Source organism: Notolepis coatsorum (genome assembly GCF_963971535.1).
Source record: "Notolepis coatsorum genome assembly, chromosome: 5".
NCBI lineage: Eukaryota > Metazoa > Chordata > Actinopteri > Aulopiformes > Paralepididae > Notolepis > Notolepis coatsorum.
In genome coordinates this window covers 133,073,066-133,097,148 of record NC_140169.1, presented here as the reverse complement: position 1 = coordinate 133,097,148, position 24,083 = coordinate 133,073,066, and the positions used below count along the sequence as shown (strand labels likewise).

The 24,083-nt window shown below is 43.0% G+C and overlaps 2 protein-coding genes across 2 annotated transcripts in view; both read left to right on the top strand.

Annotated features, from left to right (window-relative positions):
- Window positions 1-12,780, top strand: part of ppp2r5a (protein phosphatase 2, regulatory subunit B', alpha isoform) — a 108,436-nt gene extending 95,656 nt beyond the window's left edge. The window contains exons 7-13 of the mRNA XM_084315168.1: window positions 19-127; window positions 659-712; window positions 4,030-4,080; window positions 6,546-6,665; window positions 6,755-6,882; window positions 8,026-8,127; window positions 11,982-12,780. Of these exons, the coding sequence (XP_084171294.1) occupies window positions 19-127; window positions 659-712; window positions 4,030-4,080; window positions 6,546-6,665; window positions 6,755-6,882; window positions 8,026-8,127; window positions 11,982-12,279 (862 nt within the window). The 3' untranslated portion in view covers window positions 12,280-12,780. The remainder of the gene's footprint in view (window positions 1-18; window positions 128-658; window positions 713-4,029; window positions 4,081-6,545; window positions 6,666-6,754; window positions 6,883-8,025; window positions 8,128-11,981) is intronic.
- A 2,225-nt stretch (window positions 12,781-15,005) lies between these two features.
- The window catches only part of opn8c (opsin 8, group member c), a gene marked incomplete at both ends in the record, with an annotated part of 67,444 nt that continues 58,366 nt past the window's right edge, over window positions 15,006-24,083 (top strand). Inside the window, one exon of the mRNA XM_084314266.1 lies at window positions 15,006-15,126. Within this exon, the coding sequence (XP_084170392.1) occupies window positions 15,006-15,126 (121 nt within the window). The remainder of the gene's footprint in view (window positions 15,127-24,083) is intronic.

Here is a 24,083-nt window from a genome sequence, read left to right as displayed (position 1 = left end):
ATGCTGTCGTGTCTGCAGTATCATCAATGGGTTTGCGCTGCCGCTGAAGGCGGAGCACAAGCAGTTCCTCATGAAGGTGCTCGTCCCCATGCACACAGCTAAAGGACTGGCCTTGTTCCACGCACAGGTAAGTTCACCTCAGGGGCCCCGGCTGCATTGATCCGCCGCCGCCGCGCCGCGTCAAAGTGTCTGTTGTTTCTGCAAAAGCGTGATTACAGGAGGTCCTAATTAAAAAGGCAAATCAACCTTAATACCTTCCGACTGTTTCATCTCTGTTTGGTGATGGATCAGCGTAGCCGGGGCCCTTACTCATGCTGGTCTCCCATATCTTGTTTGAAGAGTGTCAAAATACCCTGTCAGAGTTATTGATGTTCTCATTTACATTTTTAGATATTGTTTGAATGGGGGGGGGGGGGGGGGTCTGTGTTATTTAAGACTGAGCAGCGAGGAATTTATGTCCCATTGTGTAATAAAATTTAACAGCTGTTGGAAATGAATGTCAGGACTGTAAAAGGCCAGGATGAATGGCTTGAATTATAGTGCCATCTAGTGACCACAAAATGAACAGCGTCTAGTGTACAGTAGTAGTTTACCCCCGTCTGTGTATATCTTGTACATTTGCAGTTCTTATTTTTCTTATTTTTTTTTTGTCGTTTAGCTGGCCTACTGCGTTGTTCAGTTCCTGGAGAAGGACCCCACCCTCACTGAGCCGGTATTTATCTTCCCCTTGCCTTTTCTTTTTTCTTTTAGAAGGCTATCTGTCCCTCCTCCTCTCCATCCATCCATCCCCCCCGCCCCCATTGACTTCCACTTGCATGCTCAGTGTGATGCTATCAAATGTTAACATTTTGTGCATCTCAAAACGTATAATGTAGCTAAATTTTCCTCGAAGGCAGCAACAGTCATGGACCCAGTGCTTTGAAGTCATAATCAAGTATACAAATATGAACAGTTTCAGTGCTATAACTATAACTATAAATATTCACATGGACAACACGAATCATGCTCTCACTAAGGAATTCATCTCTTGCCTGGACAGTTTTGGTCTCAAACAACACATAGATTTCCCAACCCATTCTAAAGGTCATATTTTGGACTTGGTCTGTTGCTCCGGTGTCACCCCTCTCAACTGTTCTGCGTCGATCTCCCCATCTCTGACCACATGGTTGTTTAATTTAATTTAAGTCTGACACTATCCCAAATCAAACAGTCATGTATTATGTCCTTCCGCAACATCAAAAACATTAATTTAGCAGATCTCACCACAGGCATCGACAGTTTCCCCATCACCATCCCCCCATGCACCCCGGATCAGCTCGTCTCCCACTACAACGACAGTCTTCAAACTCTGCTGGACTCACTTGCCCCCCTCAAAACCAGGACTGTGTCATTCCCCCACTCTGCCCCGTGGTTCTCCCCTCACCTACGTCTGCTGAAAGCCAAAGGACGTCAGCTGGAGCGGCTTTCCAGAAAAACCGGACTCGCTGTTCACAAACAGATGCACCATACCCATATCCTCCACTACAAAGACGCCCTCTCCTCAGCCAAATCCCAATATTTTGCTGACAAAATCACTGCTGGTGCTGGGAACACCAGGGCCCTGTTCTCAGTGGTCAACAACTCACTCCGCCCCCCTGACTCCCTTCCCTCACACTTCTACTCCACTGAACATTGTAACTCCCTGATGTCATTTTTCAATTTAAAAATAGCCAATATCCACCAGCAACTGACCTCATGTCCAGTTGTCCATCTCCCCTAGCTCCACACCCCCCCCCTCTCTGCACCTCTCTCCTGCTTCCATCTCCCCTCTGCTGCCGATATATCAAAACTCATCCGGAAATCCAAGCCATCCACCTGCCAACTTGACCCCATGCCCTCCTCCCTGGTCATAGCCTCCCTCCCCTCTCTCCTGCCCCTTATAACTGCAATCATCCATTCCTCCCACACCTCTGGTTCTGTCCCATCATCTCTCAAATCCGCTGCTGTAACACCGATTCTAAAGAAACCTGGTTTAGACCCCAACATTTTCAATAACCTCCGCCCCATCTCCAACCTACCATTTCTCTCAAAAATCCTGGAAAAAGTAGTGGCTTCTCAGATTCATGCTCACCTCTCCAACAATAACCTCTATGAACAGTTCCAATCTGGTTTTCGCCCCCGTCACAGCACAGAAACAGCCCTCCTCAAAATCACAAATGACCTACTGATGGCAGCTGACTCCGGACTATTATCCATCCTCATCCTCCTCGATCTAAGCGCCGCATTTGACACCATATCTCACTCCACCCTCCTTAACCGACTAGCCTCCATTGGAATCTCCCACACATCCCTAGACTGGTTCCATTCATATCTCTCTGGCCGTACTCAGTTAATTCAGCTAAAATCATTCACATCCCATCCATCCCCCCTCTCCTCCGGTGTTCCCCAGGGCTCTGTCCTTGGCCCTATCCTCTTCATCATCTACCTGCTCCCACTCGGTCGGATTCTCCGTAAATACAGCATCAATTTCCACTGTTACGCGGACGACACCCAGCTCTATGTTTCCTCCAAACCCACTTCCACCCTCCCGCCCTCTTCCCTCTGTGCCTGTTTACAGGAAATCAAATCCTGGTTCACTTCAAATTTCCTCAAATTTATACATTATATAACATTTATATAATTGTAACTTCGCTGGATATACACTGTATACGGTTAAAATGTTATTATTGACTATTTTTGTTTTATCCTGTTTCTGTACTTGCATATATTTTAACCACCTTTACTGAAAGTTTCATTATACATTGTGTGTTGAGTACTGACTTTTAATAAGTTTTGTTTTGCAATAATAAAAAAAATTAAAAAAAAAAAAAAATTCCTCAAATTAAACGGTGACAAAACGGAGGTAGTCCTCATTGGCTCCAAGTCCACACTCACCAAGCACCCCAGTTTCACCCTCACCATAGACAACTCCTTGGTTTCCCCTTCCCCCCAGGTCAAGAGTCTGGGTGTCGTCCTCGACAGCACCCTATCATTCCATTCCCACATCAATAACATCATCCGGTCCGCCTACTTCCACCTTCGCAACATCAACCGCCTCCGCCCTTCACTCACTCCCAACAGCGCCGCAATCCTGGTCCACTCCCTCGTCACTTCCCGCTTAGATTACTGCAACTCCCTTCTCTTTGGTCTCCCCCACAAACTCCTCCATAAGCTCCAACTGGTCCAGAACGCTGCTGCCCGTATAATCACCAGAACCCCTGTCATCAGTCACATCACCCCCGTCCTACGCCAACTACACTGGCTTTCCATTAAACACTGCATAGACTACAAGATCCTCCTCCATACATTCCAAGGCCATTCACAACCTCGCCCCTCCATACCTGTCCGACCTCCTTCACATCAACATTCCCACCCGGTCCCTCAGGTCTACCTCCTCCATGTTTAGTTAGTTAGTTTCTTTAATAGTTGTCATACAGAAGTACAGAATACTTTTATACAAAATGCTTCTTACTGTTACGCTCCAGAGACTGTGCTAGACAAGATAAGTATGAAATAAAATAGTATAGCATGTACCTGATCAACCTGACCGTCCCCCCAGCCCGTCTGTCCACCATGGGGTCAAGAGCCTTCAGCTGCTCTGCCCCTCGCCTCTGGAACTCCCTCCCCCCCGACATCAGGAACATTGACTCCATCATTCCATTTAAAACCCACCTCAAAACCCACCTGTTTAGGCAGGCGTATGTCTGATTTTATTTTGTCTGATTTTATATTTTTAATTTTTTATATTTTAATGGATTGTGATTGTGAATTTAACTGTTTTTAAATTGTTGCACGGCGACCTGCATTATTATTATTATTATTATTATTATTATTATTATTATTATTATTATTATTATTATTATTATTATTATTATTATTATTATTATTATTATAACGTGACCCCTATAGGAAGTGACCCCTGCCACCGAAGGAAGCAATGCCTTGCACTGATGGAATGTAGCAGTTTGATCTATGGATCTATTCTAAAACGGTTTTCTTTTGCATCTGCAGGTGATTCGTGGGCTGTTGAAGTTTTGGCCTAAAACGTGCAGCCAGAAGGAGGTACGGATGTCTGTCTAATGTGAAAATAACTATTCTGACCCTCATGTTGATGCTCTTGGTTCAGGGTTCCTACCGTCATGGGGGGGGGAAACCTGTAAAAGGCATTTAAAGACATTATGTTTTCCAGACTAGGAAAGGTTATGGAAAATTATACATATTCAAAAGGTTTTGGAAATGTGTCAAATTTGCTCATGATCTCGATTTCACCAGGTCAAACGATAGATGCAGGGATTAAAGTTATCCGTCCTACGACGGATTTCCGTCAATTTGATTCCAAGTCGCGACGGATTTTCCGTCAATTGGCTACCTGGTATAATATGATTTGTAGCGGCATACAATCTATTTTGATGTCGGTATTAGGTAGCCTATATAAATTATATATAATAGCATAGCCTACATATACTCCTTTATCGGCTACAACTATGTGACAGTAACTTGCGCATAACGCATGGCACAGACACAGAGCCCTGTGAAGCCTGCATACAGTAAACTAACTTGATTGTTAATCTAGCTGTTGTCCTTGTATTTTTATGCTTATGAAAACATTAAATAATATTTATAGGCTATAGCCTAGCCTACCCTCGTTTGGCCATAATAGCCTATTCTCAAATGGCTATCCGCTGTGGGCTATCTCCTCGCTGACGGACCAGTAGCCTACCGTATATCATATCATATTCCTATGTCTCCAAGGAATCGTGGGGCTCTGGAGAAGAAAGGTTGGGAACCCCTGCTATAGCCTATCCTTTATAATGTTATAGGCTATTTTATTTACAGTAGTCTATTTATGATTTTTGCCATAGCCGGTCTCCGTTATGCTGTGGCTGAGACGGATCGGGATTAATGAAGCTGCTAGGAGACTGCTTCTCTTAAGGCTACGAATTAAAGCCACGATTGAAAATAATGTACTTCCTTTCTTGACAATAGCCTATAACAATAATACGAGAGAGCATACAAGAACAATGAATCTCACTGCCATGTAGCCTACGCCATGTGTAGCCTGCCTATGTGATCAATAAAAACTTGAACTTGAATTCCATCACGTCTGTGCGGGAGCTCACAAATATGCACACACGCCGACGTTATTAGGCCTAACTATATAGCCTACATCTATAAACGTCACACAAGCAAATTAGCCTATACGAGTGTCTTAATGTGCAGCAAGCATTAGAAATAGCTAGTTGAAATGGCCTAATCAAGATGGCAATCAAATCAAAGTTTAGATTTAGCCTGATAGTGATTAATCTTTTCTGAAGCAGGCACTGTCATGCAAAATCAGCTGAAAACACATTATTGTTGTTGTGTTATTATTATTAGGCTATTATAGCCTTCTAACGAAAACACAATTATAAGGCTATAATTCTAAAGACCGACCTGCCTTAAATGAACCCCGTAGGCTACGGATTTAGAAAATGAAATAGGATACACACCTAGGCTATATGACGCAACCCCGCAGGATTGAGTTTGCCATAAATCATAGGCTGAGGGCGGCTAAGTGGCGCAGTGGGCAAGGCGCTCGCCACTAACGCAGGAGATGCTGGGTTCGAGCCCAGCTCTCGGCGTTGCTACCAGCTTGGCTGTTCGTTCATACTAACACAATTGGCAGTATTAGAGGGTGGAAAAGCCGGTGGGTGGGGATTGGACGTTGTGGACAGCGACTCCTACAGGTCGGTTGGTGCGCCTGTACAGCAGAATCAGGAAGTGACGGGGGCAGCGTGAGCCTCCCACGCGTTACTCCTCGCCACTGAGAGATTGCGCTGTTCAGGTGAAACGATGCGACAGCTGCCTCCTCGTGTACCGGAGGGGACACGTGATGCAAGGCTTGGTCCTCACTGCAGCCGACCAGTGGGAGGCATAGTCTAGCAACGTTCGAGACAGGGGAGGGGAGAATTGAAGGGAGAATTGGCGAGGCGAAATTGGGATGGGAGAAAAATAGAAAATAAGGAGAAAAAGTGGATAAAAAAAAAACTTCAAAAAGTATCAGTTTTATATAATGAATTGAAAACGGCATTGATATTACGTAGAAGCAAACTGGCAATAGAAAAGATGTTCAAAATAATCAAGTTCCCTTAAAACGCTAACGCTATTAAATACAAATATACAGTGGAGGTTAAAATAAGAATGACTTGGCCTGAACATTTTTGCTTTAATCCCTGTAGATGCCAAGCTTGGCTGCGGGTAGACCCTCGTAATCTTTGAATGAATAATAGCCAATGAATAATAACCCAAATAACATTTTCTGAGCAAGTCCCAAGTGATTGTAATTTCTGGCCAAAATTGACCCTATGTCAAATCCTTGCCCTCTTTTCTTGAGATTCAAATCAACCATTCAACCGTACAATTTATCAACTGAACATAAACTATTGGTCAGGGAAATTGCTCTATTTGTCGTGGAAAATGTGTTTCATGAAACTTGAGTCAAAATCGTGTAGGAACCCTGTTATGTCGTGTGTCCATGTTCCCACTAGGTGATGTACCTTGGTGAAATCGAGGAGATTCTAGACGTCATTGAGCCCACGCAGTTCAAGAAGATTGAGGAGCCGTTGTTCAAGCAGATCTCCAAATGCGTGGCCAATCCCCACTTTCAGGTAGCGCCTTACGCACAGATACACACGCGGTCGACCACTCTTCCTGTTTGAATGCGATCCTTCACGTCTCCTGTCCGTTGTCATTCCAGGTAGCTGAGCGAGCGCTGTACTTCTGGAATAATGAGTACATCCTGAGTCTGATCGAAGAAAACATTGACAAGGTCCTGCCCATTATGTTTGGCAGCCTCTACAGGATCTCCAAAGAGCACTGGAACCCGTACGTAACGTTTCATTTGTCTATAAATTTTTTTTATAATGAGTCATAAATACTTGTTTATAAACTCAACCTTACTGACGGCTTCACACTAAAGCTAGAATAGAAATGCTAAGAAAATATATATATTTTTCTTTTTTGGCGCATTGATTTTACAGGATGTAGCGAGTTATGCATTACTTTTATTACTATGAATGTCCATTTTACTGCTGTGAAGCACTTTGGGCTGCAATTCTTGTATGCAAGGTGCTACACAAATAAAGTGTATTATTATTATTATCATAATGGGGCTTATTTCCATTTTCGTCCTCGCTTGGGACGGTATCAGCTAATGCCATCAGGCAGGTTTGAGCTTTTACTGAATTGCATTAGCAACATGTAGATTAATTGATTGATTGATTGAATGTAGATTAATTGATTGATTGATTGAATTTATTCGTCGGTTTCAAAAGTACATATAAAGATGCTCCACAGGATAATCACATACATTGACACGTTAAAATATACAGTAATTACAGGCATAAAAACACAAACTAATACTCAAAAGCAAATACAGATTCAACAGATTAGTCAACTGCATTAGGGGCTTAGGTCCCAGTTGCACAATTTCCATCAACACTGTTTTCATCTCTGTTTGTTTTTTAATCTATAGAGTGCAGGAACAATGGCAGGTTATTCCATTACGATGCTCCAGGTAATAAATAGTAACATGTCCCGCTCCCTGGCAGCTCTTACGCTAAATTAGTGTGAACACACATTAGCTATAATTTTTATACGAATTCCTCACCACCAATTTCAAGGAATAAAAAATGTAACACAGTCCTATTAAGGCATTCACAAAATGTTTAATGCAATGAAAAGAACACTTCCCTGACAAGCTCCAACAAAATCTATATATAAACACACGTGATCTACACCACCACTGGGGCTGTACTTGTGTGAGTCTCTCTTATACTGTACTGTGTGTTGAAAATACTCATTAGCGGTCCTCGGTCTTCCAGGCCAAGGTCCCCAGATGCCCTTGCCCTCAACTCTATTGCCTGAGCTAGGGGTTCGACCGGTCGATTGGTCTGTATTCAATTCTATTGTTGGGGAAGTGAGTGACGTTAGTGACGCCCAGTGTATTCTTCTGTGTTGTTGTTCCAGGACTATTGTGGCGCTGGTGTACAACGTGCTGAAGACTCTGATGGAGATGAACAGCACCTTGTTTGATGAGCTGACCGCTTCTTACAAAGCTGACAGGCAGCGGTGAGTGGAGACTCCTCCTGACCAATAACAAGCCTGGCTTTCTGTCAAATGACGTTCTGACAAACAGGCTTGTCATAACTAAGCTGTCTGCCGTAATAGCTACCCATGCCGTGTGGTGGACTTGAGGCTCTTTGTAAATGGACTGCATTTATATTACGCTTTTATTCAAGGCAAGCATGCAAGGCGTCAACCTGCTCATTGGGAGCAGTTAGGGTTTAATTGTCTTGCTCAAGGACCACTTGGGTCTTTAAAACCACATGTGACCTCTGCAATATGGATGTGTACATAATAGCCTGTGTACATTAACACATTCACGGCCATTGGAATGTGGCTGGGGGTCGTCGTTTCTGATGAATTGATTGCCAATAATGGCATTCGTTATTACCACAACATACGCTGATCAGGGGGATGGCTATGAAATCCTTGCACGATCAAGCTGAAATTTACGTTAAATTGTCCTTACCTGTGGCCGGTCGGATTCCAAAAACAATATTCCAATTATTTGATTGCCATCTGGTAGATCATATGTCCATTTGGCCCATGATATAACCCACCACAGCGTGGTGAGTCGGGGGTCCCGAGGGCTATTCAATGCGATCCAGTGAAGCCATAGGTTCACGTTAGTAGAAAAGCCCGCCCGGAGCGTTTTCAGTATGGCACCCGGTATGCAACAGGGGTTACTGCATTCTCGAGACAGCGCCACTACCAGGATCTGGCCGGTACTGCACCTTCGGAGTCCCAATATGCCTTTTCCAGGCAAAATACAGCTCTGTGATATTGAATAGGATATTAAAAGCGAATAAAAGAAAAAAACGAGTCAAAAACATATATATACGTTTTTGGCGGTCAACCGCTAGCTCCCAATAACGTATATATATACGTGATTGGCCGGGAATGGGTTAAGTGGCCAATTCAAATGAGGTATCTAAAATGTAGCAGTGTTTAGTTTAGTTTATTAGGATCCCCAATTAGCTATAGAAGTAGCTGTTCCTGGGGTCCGCAAGAAAACGTACATTGTGACCGTGCAACATAATACTTACCGGTACATCATAACATGCCAAAGGACTAGTACACACACAGAGAGAGACATAATACTTAAATCATAATACATAAAGTTACGTTAAGTAATCAGGACAAAGTACTAGAGACTTGGACTAGTACACACACACACACACAAGACAAGCTCCAATATACAATAATCCAATATACAATAATCAACTATTTGAAATAGCCAAGAATGCTTAACTGTACACGACTATGTGGCCACACATTTGTTCATACATGCCTAATTTAACTAAATGGATGTTGATTGATTGATTGAAAAGTTTATTAACAGATTGCAGAATGGGTACAGTACAGCTCAATACATACAATTGTTAAGGGGATGCAGACCAGATAAAGACTTTCGTCTTGTTTACATCAGGGTCACCCATTTTCAATTCATCATAACATATATGACACACACGACATACAGATAGACAGTACTGCTACATCTATACATTTATGACGTACCAGATTTGCAAATACAGTACTGTTTGTGATACAAAAAGTGTCCAGAAAAAGAGTGTATATACATTTGACGTAGAAACTGTACATTGGAGGAGGTTGGGTAGGTGGGGGGGGGGGGGGGCTGTACATTGGAGGTGGGGGGGGGGGGGGTTGGGTAGGGGACACTGTACATTGGAATACTGACAAAGCCATACTTGGTCATTTACTGTACAACTGGGTTAGGACATTTGTAGGGGCCAGTTTCGAAATGCAGTCTCCCGTAGGTGTTCTTTGAGAGTGTTTTTGAAAGTGGGTAGTGATTCACATTCCTTTACAGCTTTGGGTAGGGCATTCCACATTGATGTGGCATAATTGCGAAACGTGTTTAGTCCCTTGTTTGAGCCGAATCTGGGTTTAACATGATTTGTGGAGCTCCCTCTGGTGTTGTGATCGTGGTATTCACTGACCTTTGGGAAGTATTTTGACATGTACATGGGTACCTTGGTCGTGTAGTGTATCTTGTAGACCAGGCCCATTGCAAGTTGCTGTACTCTGTCGTCTACTCTAAGCCATCCTAGGTTGTCAAAGTGGGCAGGGGTGAGGTGGGTTCTAGGAGTCAGGTCAAGCAGTAGTCTGACTACCGTACTTTTCGCACTATAAGCCGCACCTGACTATAAGCCGCAGCAGCTAAATTGAATGATGTGTACATATATAAGCCGCACTGGACTATAAGCCGCATGTGTTTTAATGTTTAATTACCATATGTAGGGAGTGGAGCCTGCGGCTTAATTTGACTCAACACGGGAAACCTCACCCGGCCCGGACACGGAAAGGATTGACAGATTGATTGCTCTTTCTCGATTCTGTGGGTGGTGGTGCATGGCCGTTCTTATATTGAGCTTTAAGTTCCCACCTCTACAGAGAATGACTCCCACCTCTACAGAGAATGACTCCCATTGGGACACAATACTGTCGGACAAATAACAAGAATTAACTCATTTACAAGTTGTATTAAGTAAATAAGGGAACAGATAAATAACATTTCAATGCAGTAAAAAAAGCAATATTTCGATTTTCGGGTTTTGTCCACATATAAGCCGCACCGTTATATAAGCCGCAGGGTCGAAAAATGGGGGAAAAAGCCGCGGCTTATAGTCCGAAAAGTACGGTAGTTTGTTTTTAGATGTTTGTAATTTGGTTTTTAGTGCCTTTGAGGTGCTTTGGTACCATGAGGTAGGTGCAAGCATAGTCGTAGTACCCTTGAATGAGTGCTCCTGCCAGAGTCTTCAGGGTATTCTTGTTTACCAGAGAGGAGATCCGGTACAAGAATCGAGTTCGTTGGTTGACTTTTTTTATTACATTGGATGCCATTTTGTCACAGGAAAGATTAGCCTCTAGGATGGAACCCAGGTAGGTAATTTCATCTTTCCTTGTGACAATATTGTCACCCACTGTAACTGAGAAGCCGTCGGTCTTGCTGATTTTGTTATTTGAACCGAAGAGAATGGACTCTGTTTTGCCCATGTGTAATGATAGTTTGTTGTCGGCGAGCCATATGCAGATTTTGCCTAGTTCTGAGCTGAGGGTTTTTTCAACCTGTAACTTGTTCTTGTCAGAGACCAGCAGGGCTGAGTCGTCCGCAAACAGGAACAAGTTGCAGTCACAAGCTGACGACATGTCATTTGCATAAATTAGGAACAGTAGCGGTCCTAGTATGCTTCCTTGTGGAACACCACAGCTCACTGTGAGGGGGGGGGGATAGGGTACCGTTTACCTCCACCATCTGTTCTCTCCCCTCCAGGTAGGATTGTATCCAGCTCACTGATAGACTATCAAAACCAATTGCTTTTAGCTTGTCAATCAGAATGGTGTGATTGACAGTGTCTAAGGCCTTTTGTAGGTCCAGCATGACCATGCCGCAGTATTTGCCCGCGTCCACCTCTTGCTTGATGTGGTCGTTCAAATAGAGAAGGCATGTGTCAGTGGAGTGGGATGTTCTGAAGCCAGATTGGAATTCGTAGATTAGATTTTTTTCCGCGAGGTACTTTTCGACCTGTTCGTATACAATTTTTTCCATGACTTTCGAGATGGATGTAAGGATAGAAACAGGGCGGTAGTTGCCTGGGTCTAATTTGCTGCCATTTTTGTGCAGGGGTGTTACTCTCGCAATTTTGAAGTCCTTGGGGACGTGTCCCTGTTTTATGGAGAGGTTTATTATGTGTGTGATGACTGGGGTGATGGCGGCTGCTGAGTCTCTGAGGAATTTGGAGGGGATGTTGTCATGGCCAGTGGCCTTGTTCGGTTGATACATGCATGTTACAATGCATAGTCCCAATACAGAGTGTGTGTGTGTCTTGTCTCCACAGGGAAAAGAAAAAGGAACAAGAGCGGGAAGAGCTGTGGAAGAAGTTGGAGGAACTCAGGCTCAGTAATTCTGCATTGGTACAGAACAATAGCCACGGGCTTCAGAATGCCCAGAACAACAATAACAACAACAACAACAGCGGCGGCGACAGCAGCAGCAGCGGCAACAACAACAACAATAACGACAACAATCACCACGACAACCAGGACAAGAGCACAGATATCGCCACCACTTCAGACCACAAAGACCCCGCTGTCACCGTGGAGAGCAACGAGGAGGGCACCCAGTGTGCCAAATGACACAGGATTACCTTTTCTGCTCTGCAACGGTTTGACCTGTCCTGGGAGCTGTCGGTGTGGGTGATGGTGAGCGGGAGGAGGTGGTAGAAACACAAGTTGAACCTCATCAGTATGTTAAATCTATTTAGGATAACTTAAAAATGCCAGCAGCTCTTTGGCAGAAAACATATATTTCAACTAGACTATGTTTTATTTTATTTTTTTGATGTTAACAGTGTGGCCACAGTATATTGTTGTTATTTTTTTTGTCTGATCAAAAAAGAAAATTATCCTCTCACATTTAGTTTCTTAACTGAGAAAAGATGATTTTTTTTGTGATATTCACTGTATATTTTGGAAGGGGAGAAAGTAAAAGACTTGAAATTAATGTTTCTGATTGTGCTGCACTTAGAGACGCTAAATGGCTATTTTAAGATGTTGTCTATTTTGTATGTGCTTTTTTCTCTCACTGCTGCCAACACGGGTGAAACCCTGGGGGAGGTGGGTGAACACGTGGGGGGGGGGGGGGGGGGGGATCGGATAGGTGGGACCAGGCCCCTTGACCATATTCACACGGTGGCCATTTTGCTCTCACGTCAAGCTCACGTCATGGGTTCCTTTCCACCCTATTCCCACGAACCCAACCTGAGCGTGGCGTGAGAGCGCCGATAGGTGGGTGAATACGCGGCCGATAGGTGGATGTGTATCTATCGAGGTGTAGCCTATAGATAGATTATCTCTATCAATGAATCTGGATGAAAACTAATATGGAGGCAGGTCTAGTTCGTATTCTCCATTGGAGACCTGAGTGAATGTCACTATCATGAGGTCTTTTTTTTGTGTTTTGGGTGTTTGATATATATTTTTTATTTTTATCTGAATGAGTACATGAAGCCTAACTTTCTCGTTGCTGTAACACATGACCTTTGGCCGTAAACAAAAATATATATGTATATGTGTGTATATATATATATATATATATATATATATATATATATATATATATATATATATATATATATATATATTTACAGTGATAATGTGTTTAAATTCACTTTAGAGGTCAGAGAAATGAAATAATGAAATGGGCACAGATTTATTTACGTATACATCATATTTTTCCAGTCTGAATAGAAATGATTAATAAAAGCAGATATAAAGAAATGAGCCATATATATTTTCCAGAGTATTGTCAAGGCAAAGGTTTTTAAACTGTGTGGTGTAACAGATTGTTTTTTGTTGTTTTTTTGCAGATAAAATATGGCTGGATGCAATGTGTGCTTGTGTCTTTTGTGTTTTTGTGTACGAGGCTGGAGTCTGCTTAAAGGTCTGTTCTATAGTTTAGGTCCAGTATTTCTAATGCCTTTCTTGTCAGCTCACCATTCCAATCTCTGTGACATACAACTGTGTGGGGATCCTGTTTTGTAATGATAGACCTTGTAGGTTTTGAACACCATGAAAATAAAGTCTACCTTATCTTTCTACTCAAAATACAACGTTCATTTCTTTCTTATGAATGGGTGGAGTTGCAGTACACTATTAACATCAAGAGATGGAGCAAGAGAGAATCAAAGGAAATCATGTCCTGTTCTCGAGTAGTGTGAACGGACTGTGTGTGGGGAGCTGTTTAAATAGTAGAAATAATGGACATTCTATTTGAAAACTACATCCAATTAAAATTCACCATCAGAACCGATTGCACAAATCAATTACTGATGTTATTGATACGGGAAAGGCATACAAATTGCCCCTAGCAGGCAAACTAACAATACATAATGAAATGAAAAACACCTGTCGTGGTCGCCTGTATATTTTCCCCAACGGAGTTTCACTTCTGCGTTGGGTTTTGCGCGATCTGATTGGCCACTGACGTTTCTCTCAGCGCCAATCGCGTTACTCCTAACAAACTGGTTAAGCTTGGCGACTCTTTCGAAGTTGGTTAAGGTTAGGGTAACAGCCTGCTGGCGCGATTGTTAGGAGTAACGCGATTGGTGCTGAAAAAAACGTCAGTGGCCAATCAGATCGCGCAAACCGAACGCGGAAGTGAAACTGTTGGGGGAAATATGCGTTATTTTTTCTGTAGCCGCATTTTGCGGAGACTCTCTGATTGGCCACTTCATGTGACAAGTGCGCCCAATCGTGTGACACCTGTTTCTACACCGGTTAAGCTTAGGCACTCTTTCGAAGTTGGTTAAGGTTAGAGTTTGTCTTAGAGCAGGGCGATAGAACACCAGCCCTGATTCCAAACTCTAACCTTAACCAACTTCGAAAGAGTCGCCTAAGCTTAACCAGTGATAAACTAGGCGTTAGGTAGTTTGCAGGCTGTTAGACCTGGAAATGGGCAAAGACACAGCTCGTCACGCGATTGGGCGCACATGTCAGTGGCCAATCAGAGAGCGTCTCCGCAAAATGCGGATACGGAAAAAAATAACGCGGAAAATACACACGCGTCGTGGTCGTGAAACAAGCCGGTGTCGTGTCATAAAGGCGGCCAATGGGGTAAGAAGTTCTAAGAACTACCATTGGTTTGAAAAATGGACGCGAGATAAAGCTGGGAACGAGGTTACGAGGAGTCTGAAGTCTTCACGCGTCATGCTAATTGAGGAAACATTTGGACCGTCCGATTCGCCACTGTATTTGCTGTAATTGGCTGTCAGGAGCCGAGCGCTAATGTCAAGAATTGTTGACTGTTGGAATTGAAATCGCGCCACTATACTTTCTCGATCTCTACCTGGAGTTTATAAAACATGCTTCTGAATTTGTCCACACACCGGGATACTGATGATGATGACCTGGATGTCTCCATCTTCACTTCCAGACTTTCTCCCGGGGCCGACCTGTGTCTAGGTCTGGCTATCCTTTTGGTTGGTGAGTTGCAGTTCCATAGCAGCATTAGTTTGGGCTGGTCTCTAGTTGTTGTTTATTTTTTTGCATTTGTCTAAAATAAATGTCCCTACAATATTGTATCATGGCAATGAAAATAATGGTGCAAGTATTTCATTGCAGCCGAATGTTAATTTAGCCTACGTTAAATAGGCAACTTCGTTTTCTATTTTGTATTGGTCATACCAAAAAAGTCAATACTCCTTTTCGATTTGAGGTGGTTTTTCGTTAGACTTGAGACTTAAAGGATCATACCAGTCCTTTTGACATGCCCTGCTATAACCTAATTTGTGTGTTTTCTGAAACGTGTTGCCATTGTGATTTATAATAGTATCTGAGGAAGAATTTAGCCATACCAAATAATATGGCCACGGTTGTAATTTAATGATACTGCTGGTTGATTACAATCGCCTGTTGAATTGTATTTTTTTTATTTTTTTAAGTAGCCTATAGGATGCTGAGATGACTTCTCCAGAATGTCACAAGTCATTTTTAAAGGGGGAATTTCAACTATGATGCATGCATTCACTATCATACTTTTTTATTGTATTATTTATTATTTATTTTTACAGTATAATACAAATTAATTTGCATTCTATATTGTCCCAGTCATCAGTGTACCTACCATGATATATTGCAAGATCTCCTGTTCACAAGACTAGAAATGAGTGCTAGAAACTCCCACACTCCGTACGCAGAGGTGTCTGTCTCTACACCTGTATGTCACAGAGGTGTCTGTCTCTACACCTGTATGTCACAGAGGTGTCTCTACACCTGTATGTCACAGAGACACCTAAACGCAGTGGAATGTTGTCCAACTCTCTGCGTAGGAGAGTCGTGATATCCTCCAAGGTCACTGATTGATTGTGTTGTGTTAATTGTAGCTCAATGAAATTACGTAGATGGAAAAACATAGCATTTTCAAACTCATTCATTCTCATTATCTTGCAAACCAAATAGTGCACATCTGTTTACAGTTTTGGGATATATGAGATTGTGTACAAAATACATGTTCTATTTCTTTTTTTAGGCGAAGTTACTCTTTAAAGATGCATTTAGCAGTTTTGGAAGCCGGAATGTGGTGGCGGTCAGTTTAAAGGAACAAGCCAACTTTTTTGGGAAATTAGCTTATTTGCCATCTACCCTGGAGTTAGACAAGAAGATACATATCTTTTTCGTCTCTCTGTGCATGCATTCGACATCGGGAACGCCCGCACCGTTAGCCTAGCTTAGCGTCATTCACTGGAAGTAGGTGTGCCAGGTGTGCTAGTTCCCAACACTCCACTCTCACTCAAAATACAACTGTGACCTGAAATACATTTAAAAAAATATTCGTTTTCAAAGCAGATACCTGTATATACTAGGAATTATTATTTGCTGAACCACTGCTGTCTGGGCGCAGTGATTTCACGTCACCGTTGCACCTTTCTCACATCAATAAATCCAATGTGACTAACGTTAGTAGCTATACTAGCTACTGTAGCAACAGGGCGCACTTTCAATGAGTCAGATAGTAGTAGTATCTAGATCAATTACAACTTTACAATCATGCCTCTGTGTGTTGTAAAGAGTTGTGCTAAGAAACCATCGAGGCCAGGGTTTACATTTTTGTTTCATTCAATTCCAACTGAAGATCCGAACCGGTTGAAGCTATGGCTACTTGCTCTGAACATAGATTCCAAGGGAGCATGTCTATGTTCCCCGGGTCCTATGTTCCCCGATTGATTGATTGGAAATTTTAGACCACCAGCCCTGATTCCAAACTCTAACCTTAACCAACTTCGAAAGAGGGCCTAAGCTTAAGCAGTTCGAAACAAGGCGGACATTAATAAAATAATAAAAATTCATAATGTAACTGAGGGGTACAATTCCCTGACTGTATTGATAAGTATGGTATCATTAAACCACTACCGATTATGTACTTTAACTACTGGCCACACAGTACATGATATAGATATGATGAACACTTTCCCACCATGAAACGAAGTCCACACAAATGTATAAATCGAATATTTTATATAGCAAAGGGTATATACAACGTTCACTTAATGACATTTATGATTTGAATGCACTTGTAAGGCAAATGAGTATTCGTAGGCAAATCAACATTGAATGTCCAATCTCTGGTTACGCAGGGAGCAAGTATGCAACCTGGTTCTTTAGGGAACTATAGCGATGGTACTTAAATGATTATAGCTGGATATACTAAAAGGGGGTCCCGCTGGTTGTAAGTCAGTAGAGGGGGGGGGTTAGGAGAGCCGCCGGCGATATCCCATCTGGCCAACGATTTCTTGGGAGAATTCAGAGTGCTGAACACGGTGCCCACAGAACCTCGGTCCACAGATGAATACAGCTGGGCCCTCTTGTAGACGGTAGCTGCCGGTCCACAACGAAGAGACGTGAGGCGACCTCACTCGGGGTAGAGCGCCGTCTCACCTGGACTCCTCTCGGGGGGGGTAGTTCCAACACTCACCAGTGTTGGCTGTTATCCATGGCATAAATCAAAGCACCCAAAGCAAGTAGATAATCCAAGCCGTGTAGGGCTCGCCGTCGTCCGGGTAAAGTAATCCAATGTGCAGGTCCACTCGTCCTGGCCCAGAACTCCTCGGATGAAAGCACCACACGTGGTCTGCCCAGCCTGGTTAAGACTCTAGATAACGCGAGGAACGATGGGGGTACTGCTCACTTTATAACTCTAACCGAACGATGCACCATACATAATAGACTATTATTAACTTAATAGAAATACGTCCCACTCGACGGTATAGTGCCAAACTATGACAATTCAACTATTAATCCACACGATGTCTCAATGCCATTCTGAGGCCAAGTTGACCATACTGCACCACACGTGTATCGTGGGTGAGGCTTAACGTCTTGCCACTAGGTTGGAGGGTAAAGAACTAAGGGCTAAGGGACTAAAAGAAAGTTCTACTTTACTTGCGCCATATATATATGCGCTGTGAACAAATAGTACCATTCGTATTTCGCCAGACGTATTCCTACGCGGAACCGGGCTAGTAACGACATGTTCGTCGGCACGATTGAACTTGAACCAAGGGGCTTGGCTGCTGGCGCCAAGTTCTTGTCCAATGAGAGAATGAAACTATTATGGGCTGTTAGTAGACTAAAGGGATATTCAGTGTATATGTACAAGGAATATACAAGGGATATCAAACGATATACAAATACTATTAAATATATATCCATAAATATATATATTCGGTTTAATCTGATCCTTCACAACACATAACATTTTCAATTAATCATCAATCGGGGAACATAGGACCCGGGGAACATAGGACCCGTGGAGCGGCGTACATAGGGATGATCCCGATTCCAACACACCAATGGAAATAATCAAGAACGCATGTGTTTGCTCAGAGCATTTTGCACAAGAGGACTATTATGAAAAAATGCTACCTAGAAACTGAACCATGCAACGTTTTCTGAAGGATATACGGCCATCCCATCCATCGGCATCGCACAGAGAGGAGAAAGTGAAACACTGATTGTGGTACGTTTTTAGATGTATTCCATTCTCCAGGGGCACCCAGCCACCAGGGCAAAATCTATAATTTTGGGGCGAAAGAAAAATATTGATTTGAAATGAATAAATACAATGAATAAAAACATTAAATGTTGTTCCTCTTCTTGTATTCTACCCCAAGGTAGAATGATGCCAGCAGCCAGGCTAGCTGATCCGTATCCACTTCCATTCATTTGTGCTAAACTAGGCTAGCTTGCAGCTGGACAGCTTTCTACTGAACACACAGAGAAGAACGTATGACTGTGAAAGCATTTCCCATGATGTTGGTGTGTTCCTTAAGTCGATGCCAAAAAGTTACCTGAAACGGGTTGGAGCACGAGAGTGTGTGGTGGTATTTACCAATGGATGTGGATATTCTCCTCTCATGATCACAGGAAATCCATCTGCACCTATTACCCCCCCCCCCCCCCTCTCTCTCTCTCTCATTTATTCACCTATTGACTAAAGACTTTGCAGGGGAAGCTGTGATTGCCAGTAGTAACGGAAAGGTTAGGCTGCCTGCAGCGATATAGTAATCATGATAAGGTCAGTGATTATGTAAATCCCTTTGTTTCAAACTTCTGAACAGTACCCAAGGTAATAATAATAATAATAATACAATTTATTTGTATAACAACTTTCATACAATAATTGCAGCCCAAAGGGCTTCACAGCTATACAAATAGACATAAAATGCTGTTAAAATATAATAACAATAACAAGACGTACAATGAGCATATTAACCCTTTGATCGCCGGGGTTAAATTCATAATTTACCATCCCTCGCCAGCCCTATTTAACATGGAGAAGTTCCCCTTCTTTGCAGGGCTATAACTTTTTAAATTGTATTGCTAAATTTACATTACCATGGCCCAAAGTCCTATATCTATTGTTCAGGGTGTAGCAACGTTATACTTTTTCATTCACATATTCATACTAAAATACGGTCTAAAGTATAAGTATGTTTTTATCGTTTTCTGCAGCTTTCTCCAGAACGTGATTTATAGCCCCAAATGCATTATATTGATGATTGTATACAGTTTGATAGCAATCGGCGCAAGAAAAAAATTTTCAAATGGACGTACTTTTAGAAGTTACTACGTATGATCTGATGATGACCGGATGGGCGGGGGGTCGTTTATAATTCCGTGGGCAACGTTATATCATTCATCTAGTGTGGGTGATATGATCATTGGAGCAGTTAGTATAGAAGACATTACAAAATAACGCTGAAACTCACCGTAGCTTCCTCTCGCCGTTGGGAGATGAGCGTGGAACAGATTTTTTTCTATTATGGGATATAGAAATACCCGATCCATTTCCAGGTTGTATAATAGTATATACGTCCAAATCATGTTGTTTATCGAGTTATTGGCAACGGATCGATATCCATTGTGTCGAGCTCGAGTCCCGGGACCTATAGTGAGTGATCGGACCAAATTGAAATGCGCACCAACTTCCACTTCCCTGTTTCTTCCCTGGGCGATCTGCCGATCGGCCACCAGATGGCGCTCTTGAACCGTTCGAGAGTTGACAGGGGCTCACCAGTACATATAATGTCTCCGGGGGAGAAATATGATTTAGATCACAGATTTTAGAAATATTGATATCAAAGACGCTGTACAGCGTCATCGGCCGAATAAGCATGGCGGGGAATGACGTGTTTCAGCGTCAACGGCGATTAAAGGGTTAATAAACATAATAAAAGCAGTGTCTAGCCTCCCTAATGTCCATAGGTAAGGTGTTTCATAGCCTTGCTCCGTAATTAGCAACGGTTGCATCCCCAATCTTCTTTTGGCTGTTGCCGGTACACATCATTCAGTGAATACAAACATGGAAGGCAGCTGTGATGGAGGCGGTCAATGGAGGGACAGTGAGTACTTTACCTTGTAAATATTCCGGGTGATACTTCTGTACAAGCAAAACCTGAGGGGACGTACTGTATCATAATAAACGGTGTGTGTTTGAAAGCATATTGAAAGAAGAAATGGCTCTTTCACTTCCTCCTCGCCCCCATTATCATTTGCTCACCAATTAGCTAGCCTAGTCCTCCATGTTTCTGTCCATCTGATATTGACCATATTTAAATAATAATAAATCTGATCTGAGCAATAAATCAGAATTGAGCACTAAGGCTTGCAGTGTGAACGTAGAATGTGAATGAATGTTGGTGGTGGTCGGAGGGGCCGTAGGCGATGATTATTCGCCACGCTTCCGTGAGTCTGCCTCAGGGCAGCTCTGGCTGCAATTGTAGCTTACCACCACCGGTATGACTGTGTATGAACAAATAATGGACTCTGTAAGCGCTCTGGGGTCACTGGGGTGTCATGAAGAGCGCTATATAAATCCAATCCATTATTATTACATAGATGCGAAGCAATGAACTGGTCCTACCAAAGTGTGTGTGACTGACTGACTGATTTTGTCGTTCATCTGAGGTGCTTCATCTAAAAATCCAATGGAATGGCTGTTGAAGTCCGAATTCGAAGTAGCCACAGGCCACCTAAAGTGGCTTTTCTAAGGCCTTCTGACACGGAGGCACAGGCAAAGGTTAATTGAAGAGGATGGAGATGTTACAAGATCTTATAGATTTAAATTCTTGTCATGGCAGACTTCTGTGCGTTTGTGTGTCCTGCATAAGGATGGCAGATCTGTGCACACTAATTAGCTCTATGTACTGTACTATACAACAGGTGCGCTGCCACTCCTGCTCCCAGGTCTAATTAGCTTGACCCAGGGCAGGTGTGGCTGCTTAAACCAGCCATCCCACAGTCACATTACCCCTTTTGACTCCAACCGTCTCCCATTACTTAAATTGCAAGCCGCTCTGGGCTGCATATTTACCTTCCTGGTCCCTCTGACATGACCAGACATCCCCCAGAATGGTAGATTTCATAATAAAGATTTCCAAACAGACGGTGGATTAAACCTAGTTGTTTACACGTTGCCGTGGTGAACTGCCTTTCCTCAGGAGCAAGACGTTTGAAGTATCGCACCTCGCCTACAGGCCGGGCTAATCTTTGCTAACGTTAATGATGCTAGCAGTGTTCCCATTCCAAAAGAGCCAACAGGCCAGCTCTCGTCTCTCAACAAAGCACCTGTTACATTACATCACAGAAACAAATGTATGTTATTGGAGAGATAAGTACTTATGATCACTTCCCATAAGCATTTTGTCCTGGACTTTATTTTTGGGTCCAATTCTTTTTTGCTCTGTATTTTTCTATTTGCGTTAATTGCAATGAATCACAGCGATTAACGTGTTAAAAGGTTTTATCGTTTGACAGCCCTACTTTTAACATGTTGGAATATTTAGAAGAGAGTTGCCAACTCTCACACATGAGACACGCAAAATCTTCACACGCTCTCTCACCACACCTCCTGGTTCTCTCGCTCAAATCCCCACAAAAAAGGACTGTTTTTAGGGACAATGTAGGACTATGGCACAGCCTAGATAAATCAAATGTTTAATTTCCAATATTCTGTGCATTTTGCCTGCATTGACCGAAATGAGCTGTCATCCAATGTGTTTGTGTGCCTGACCCACTAACCTAAAAATTACCTCGCGAGTGAGTGCATGCACTACACAGGAGGAGAACCTGTCAACTAGTCTCCCTCCCTGTAATGACATCTGAGCTCAAAATAAACACTATCGGGTGGTGAGTGTCTAACATTGATTAGTAGTTTAGAGTAGGTAAACGTTAGGTAAACCTGCCTGATTGGCCTCTAATGGATAGATCCTATGGAAGATTACCTCGCAAATGCATGTAGAAGTTATCCATTGATGGAAAGCTTTGCTCAATGAGGCAACCTAAGTTTACCTGACTACAATTATCATAATTTAACTGTTCTGCGGCTGGGTGGCGCAGCGGACATTGCGCTCGTCACCAACGCAAGAGACACCGGGTTCGACTCCGGCTGTCTGCGTTGCCTCCGGCTTGGGCCAGTCGTCATACTAACTCAATTGGCAGAGTTAGCAATAATAATACTATTTCTTATTGTTATTGCCAGCCAACATTAGTGTGTGTGTGTGTGTTGTTACTCAAGCCTGTTTTGTTGTTGACGGAGAACATACGAAAGGAAAAAAGAGGGACCTTTGTTTTGCTTTTCAAAAGATCAGCCACCCAAGAAAAGAGCCCCTCAGACAGAACAACAATATGTACATTAATATTTGTATTATTTATTTTTACAAAATTCATTTTGGAAGTGTCAACTGACTGGACCTGACAAAATTAAACACATGCACAAAATGAGTGTCGTGTGTCGTGCTCTGTCTGTGTATGGTTGGGATCAGGATTAGGCAAAAATTTGCTCCGAAAAGTCCAACTATCCCTGAAAATGGTAATTCAATTCAGTTCCCTGCATAATATATAATGCTCATAAATCAACCATATAAATATCAGCATCTTGGTTTTCAAAAGTAAGAATACTCTTACTTTTGTCCAATTGTGTGTTCTATTTTCGTTCCTACGCAGAGAATTTAGAATGTCTCTATGCACAGAAAAATTGGGATTTATCAACCGTGCGTGCACAGGTTGTAGGCACACTCCGTGTTGATAAATACCAATTGTTCTTCTTACCGTCTATGCTCGTGCACGATTGTAAGCATTTGCATACAGAACAGCCCCTAATTAACCATATAGGTAATGAAACACCCCCATGGGAACATACCCGTTTGTGGAATGAGGCTAAGGGAACTATTCATCAATAAAGGGTCCCTGATGGCATGGAGCTTAGCAAGGCTCCTCCTCTCCGCCACCACCACTAGAGTCCAGCTCCACCCCTACCACATTACTGGCCTTCCTGACCAGCTTATCCAGCCTGTTTATGTCCCCCGCTCTCAGTCCGCTGCCCCAGCAGGTCACAGCGTACAAGAAGGCATCCGCCACCACCGACTTGTAGAACATCCTTGTACAGACGTCGAAGGATCTCAGCATTCTGAGGAAGTAGAGTCGTCTCTGGCCCTTCTTGTAGAGTGCCTTTGCTTGTTTTGACCCGTTCAGTTTATTGTCTATGTGTACACTGAGGTATTTGTAATCCTCAACCGTGTCCACATCAACCCCTCCTGATGGAAACGGGGGTCACAGATGCACTCCTCCTCCTCCCCAGATCCAGAACCAGTTCCCTGGTCTTCCTCACTTAGCTGAAGGTGGTTCTTTTCGCACCATGTGATGAAGTCCACCACCAGTGCCCGGTATTCCTCCTCATCACCGTCCTACATCCCACTATCGCAGAGTCATCAGAAAATCTGATGGTGGCAGGATTCTGACCAATCGTGGAAGTCGTTGGTGAAGACGGTGAAGGGAGAGAGGACTGTCCCCTGCAGGGCCCCGGTGTTGCTGTCAGATAGTCAACAACCCAGTACACCAGGGTGGGCCTCTACCTGCATCGCCTCTAACTTCTCACACAGCAG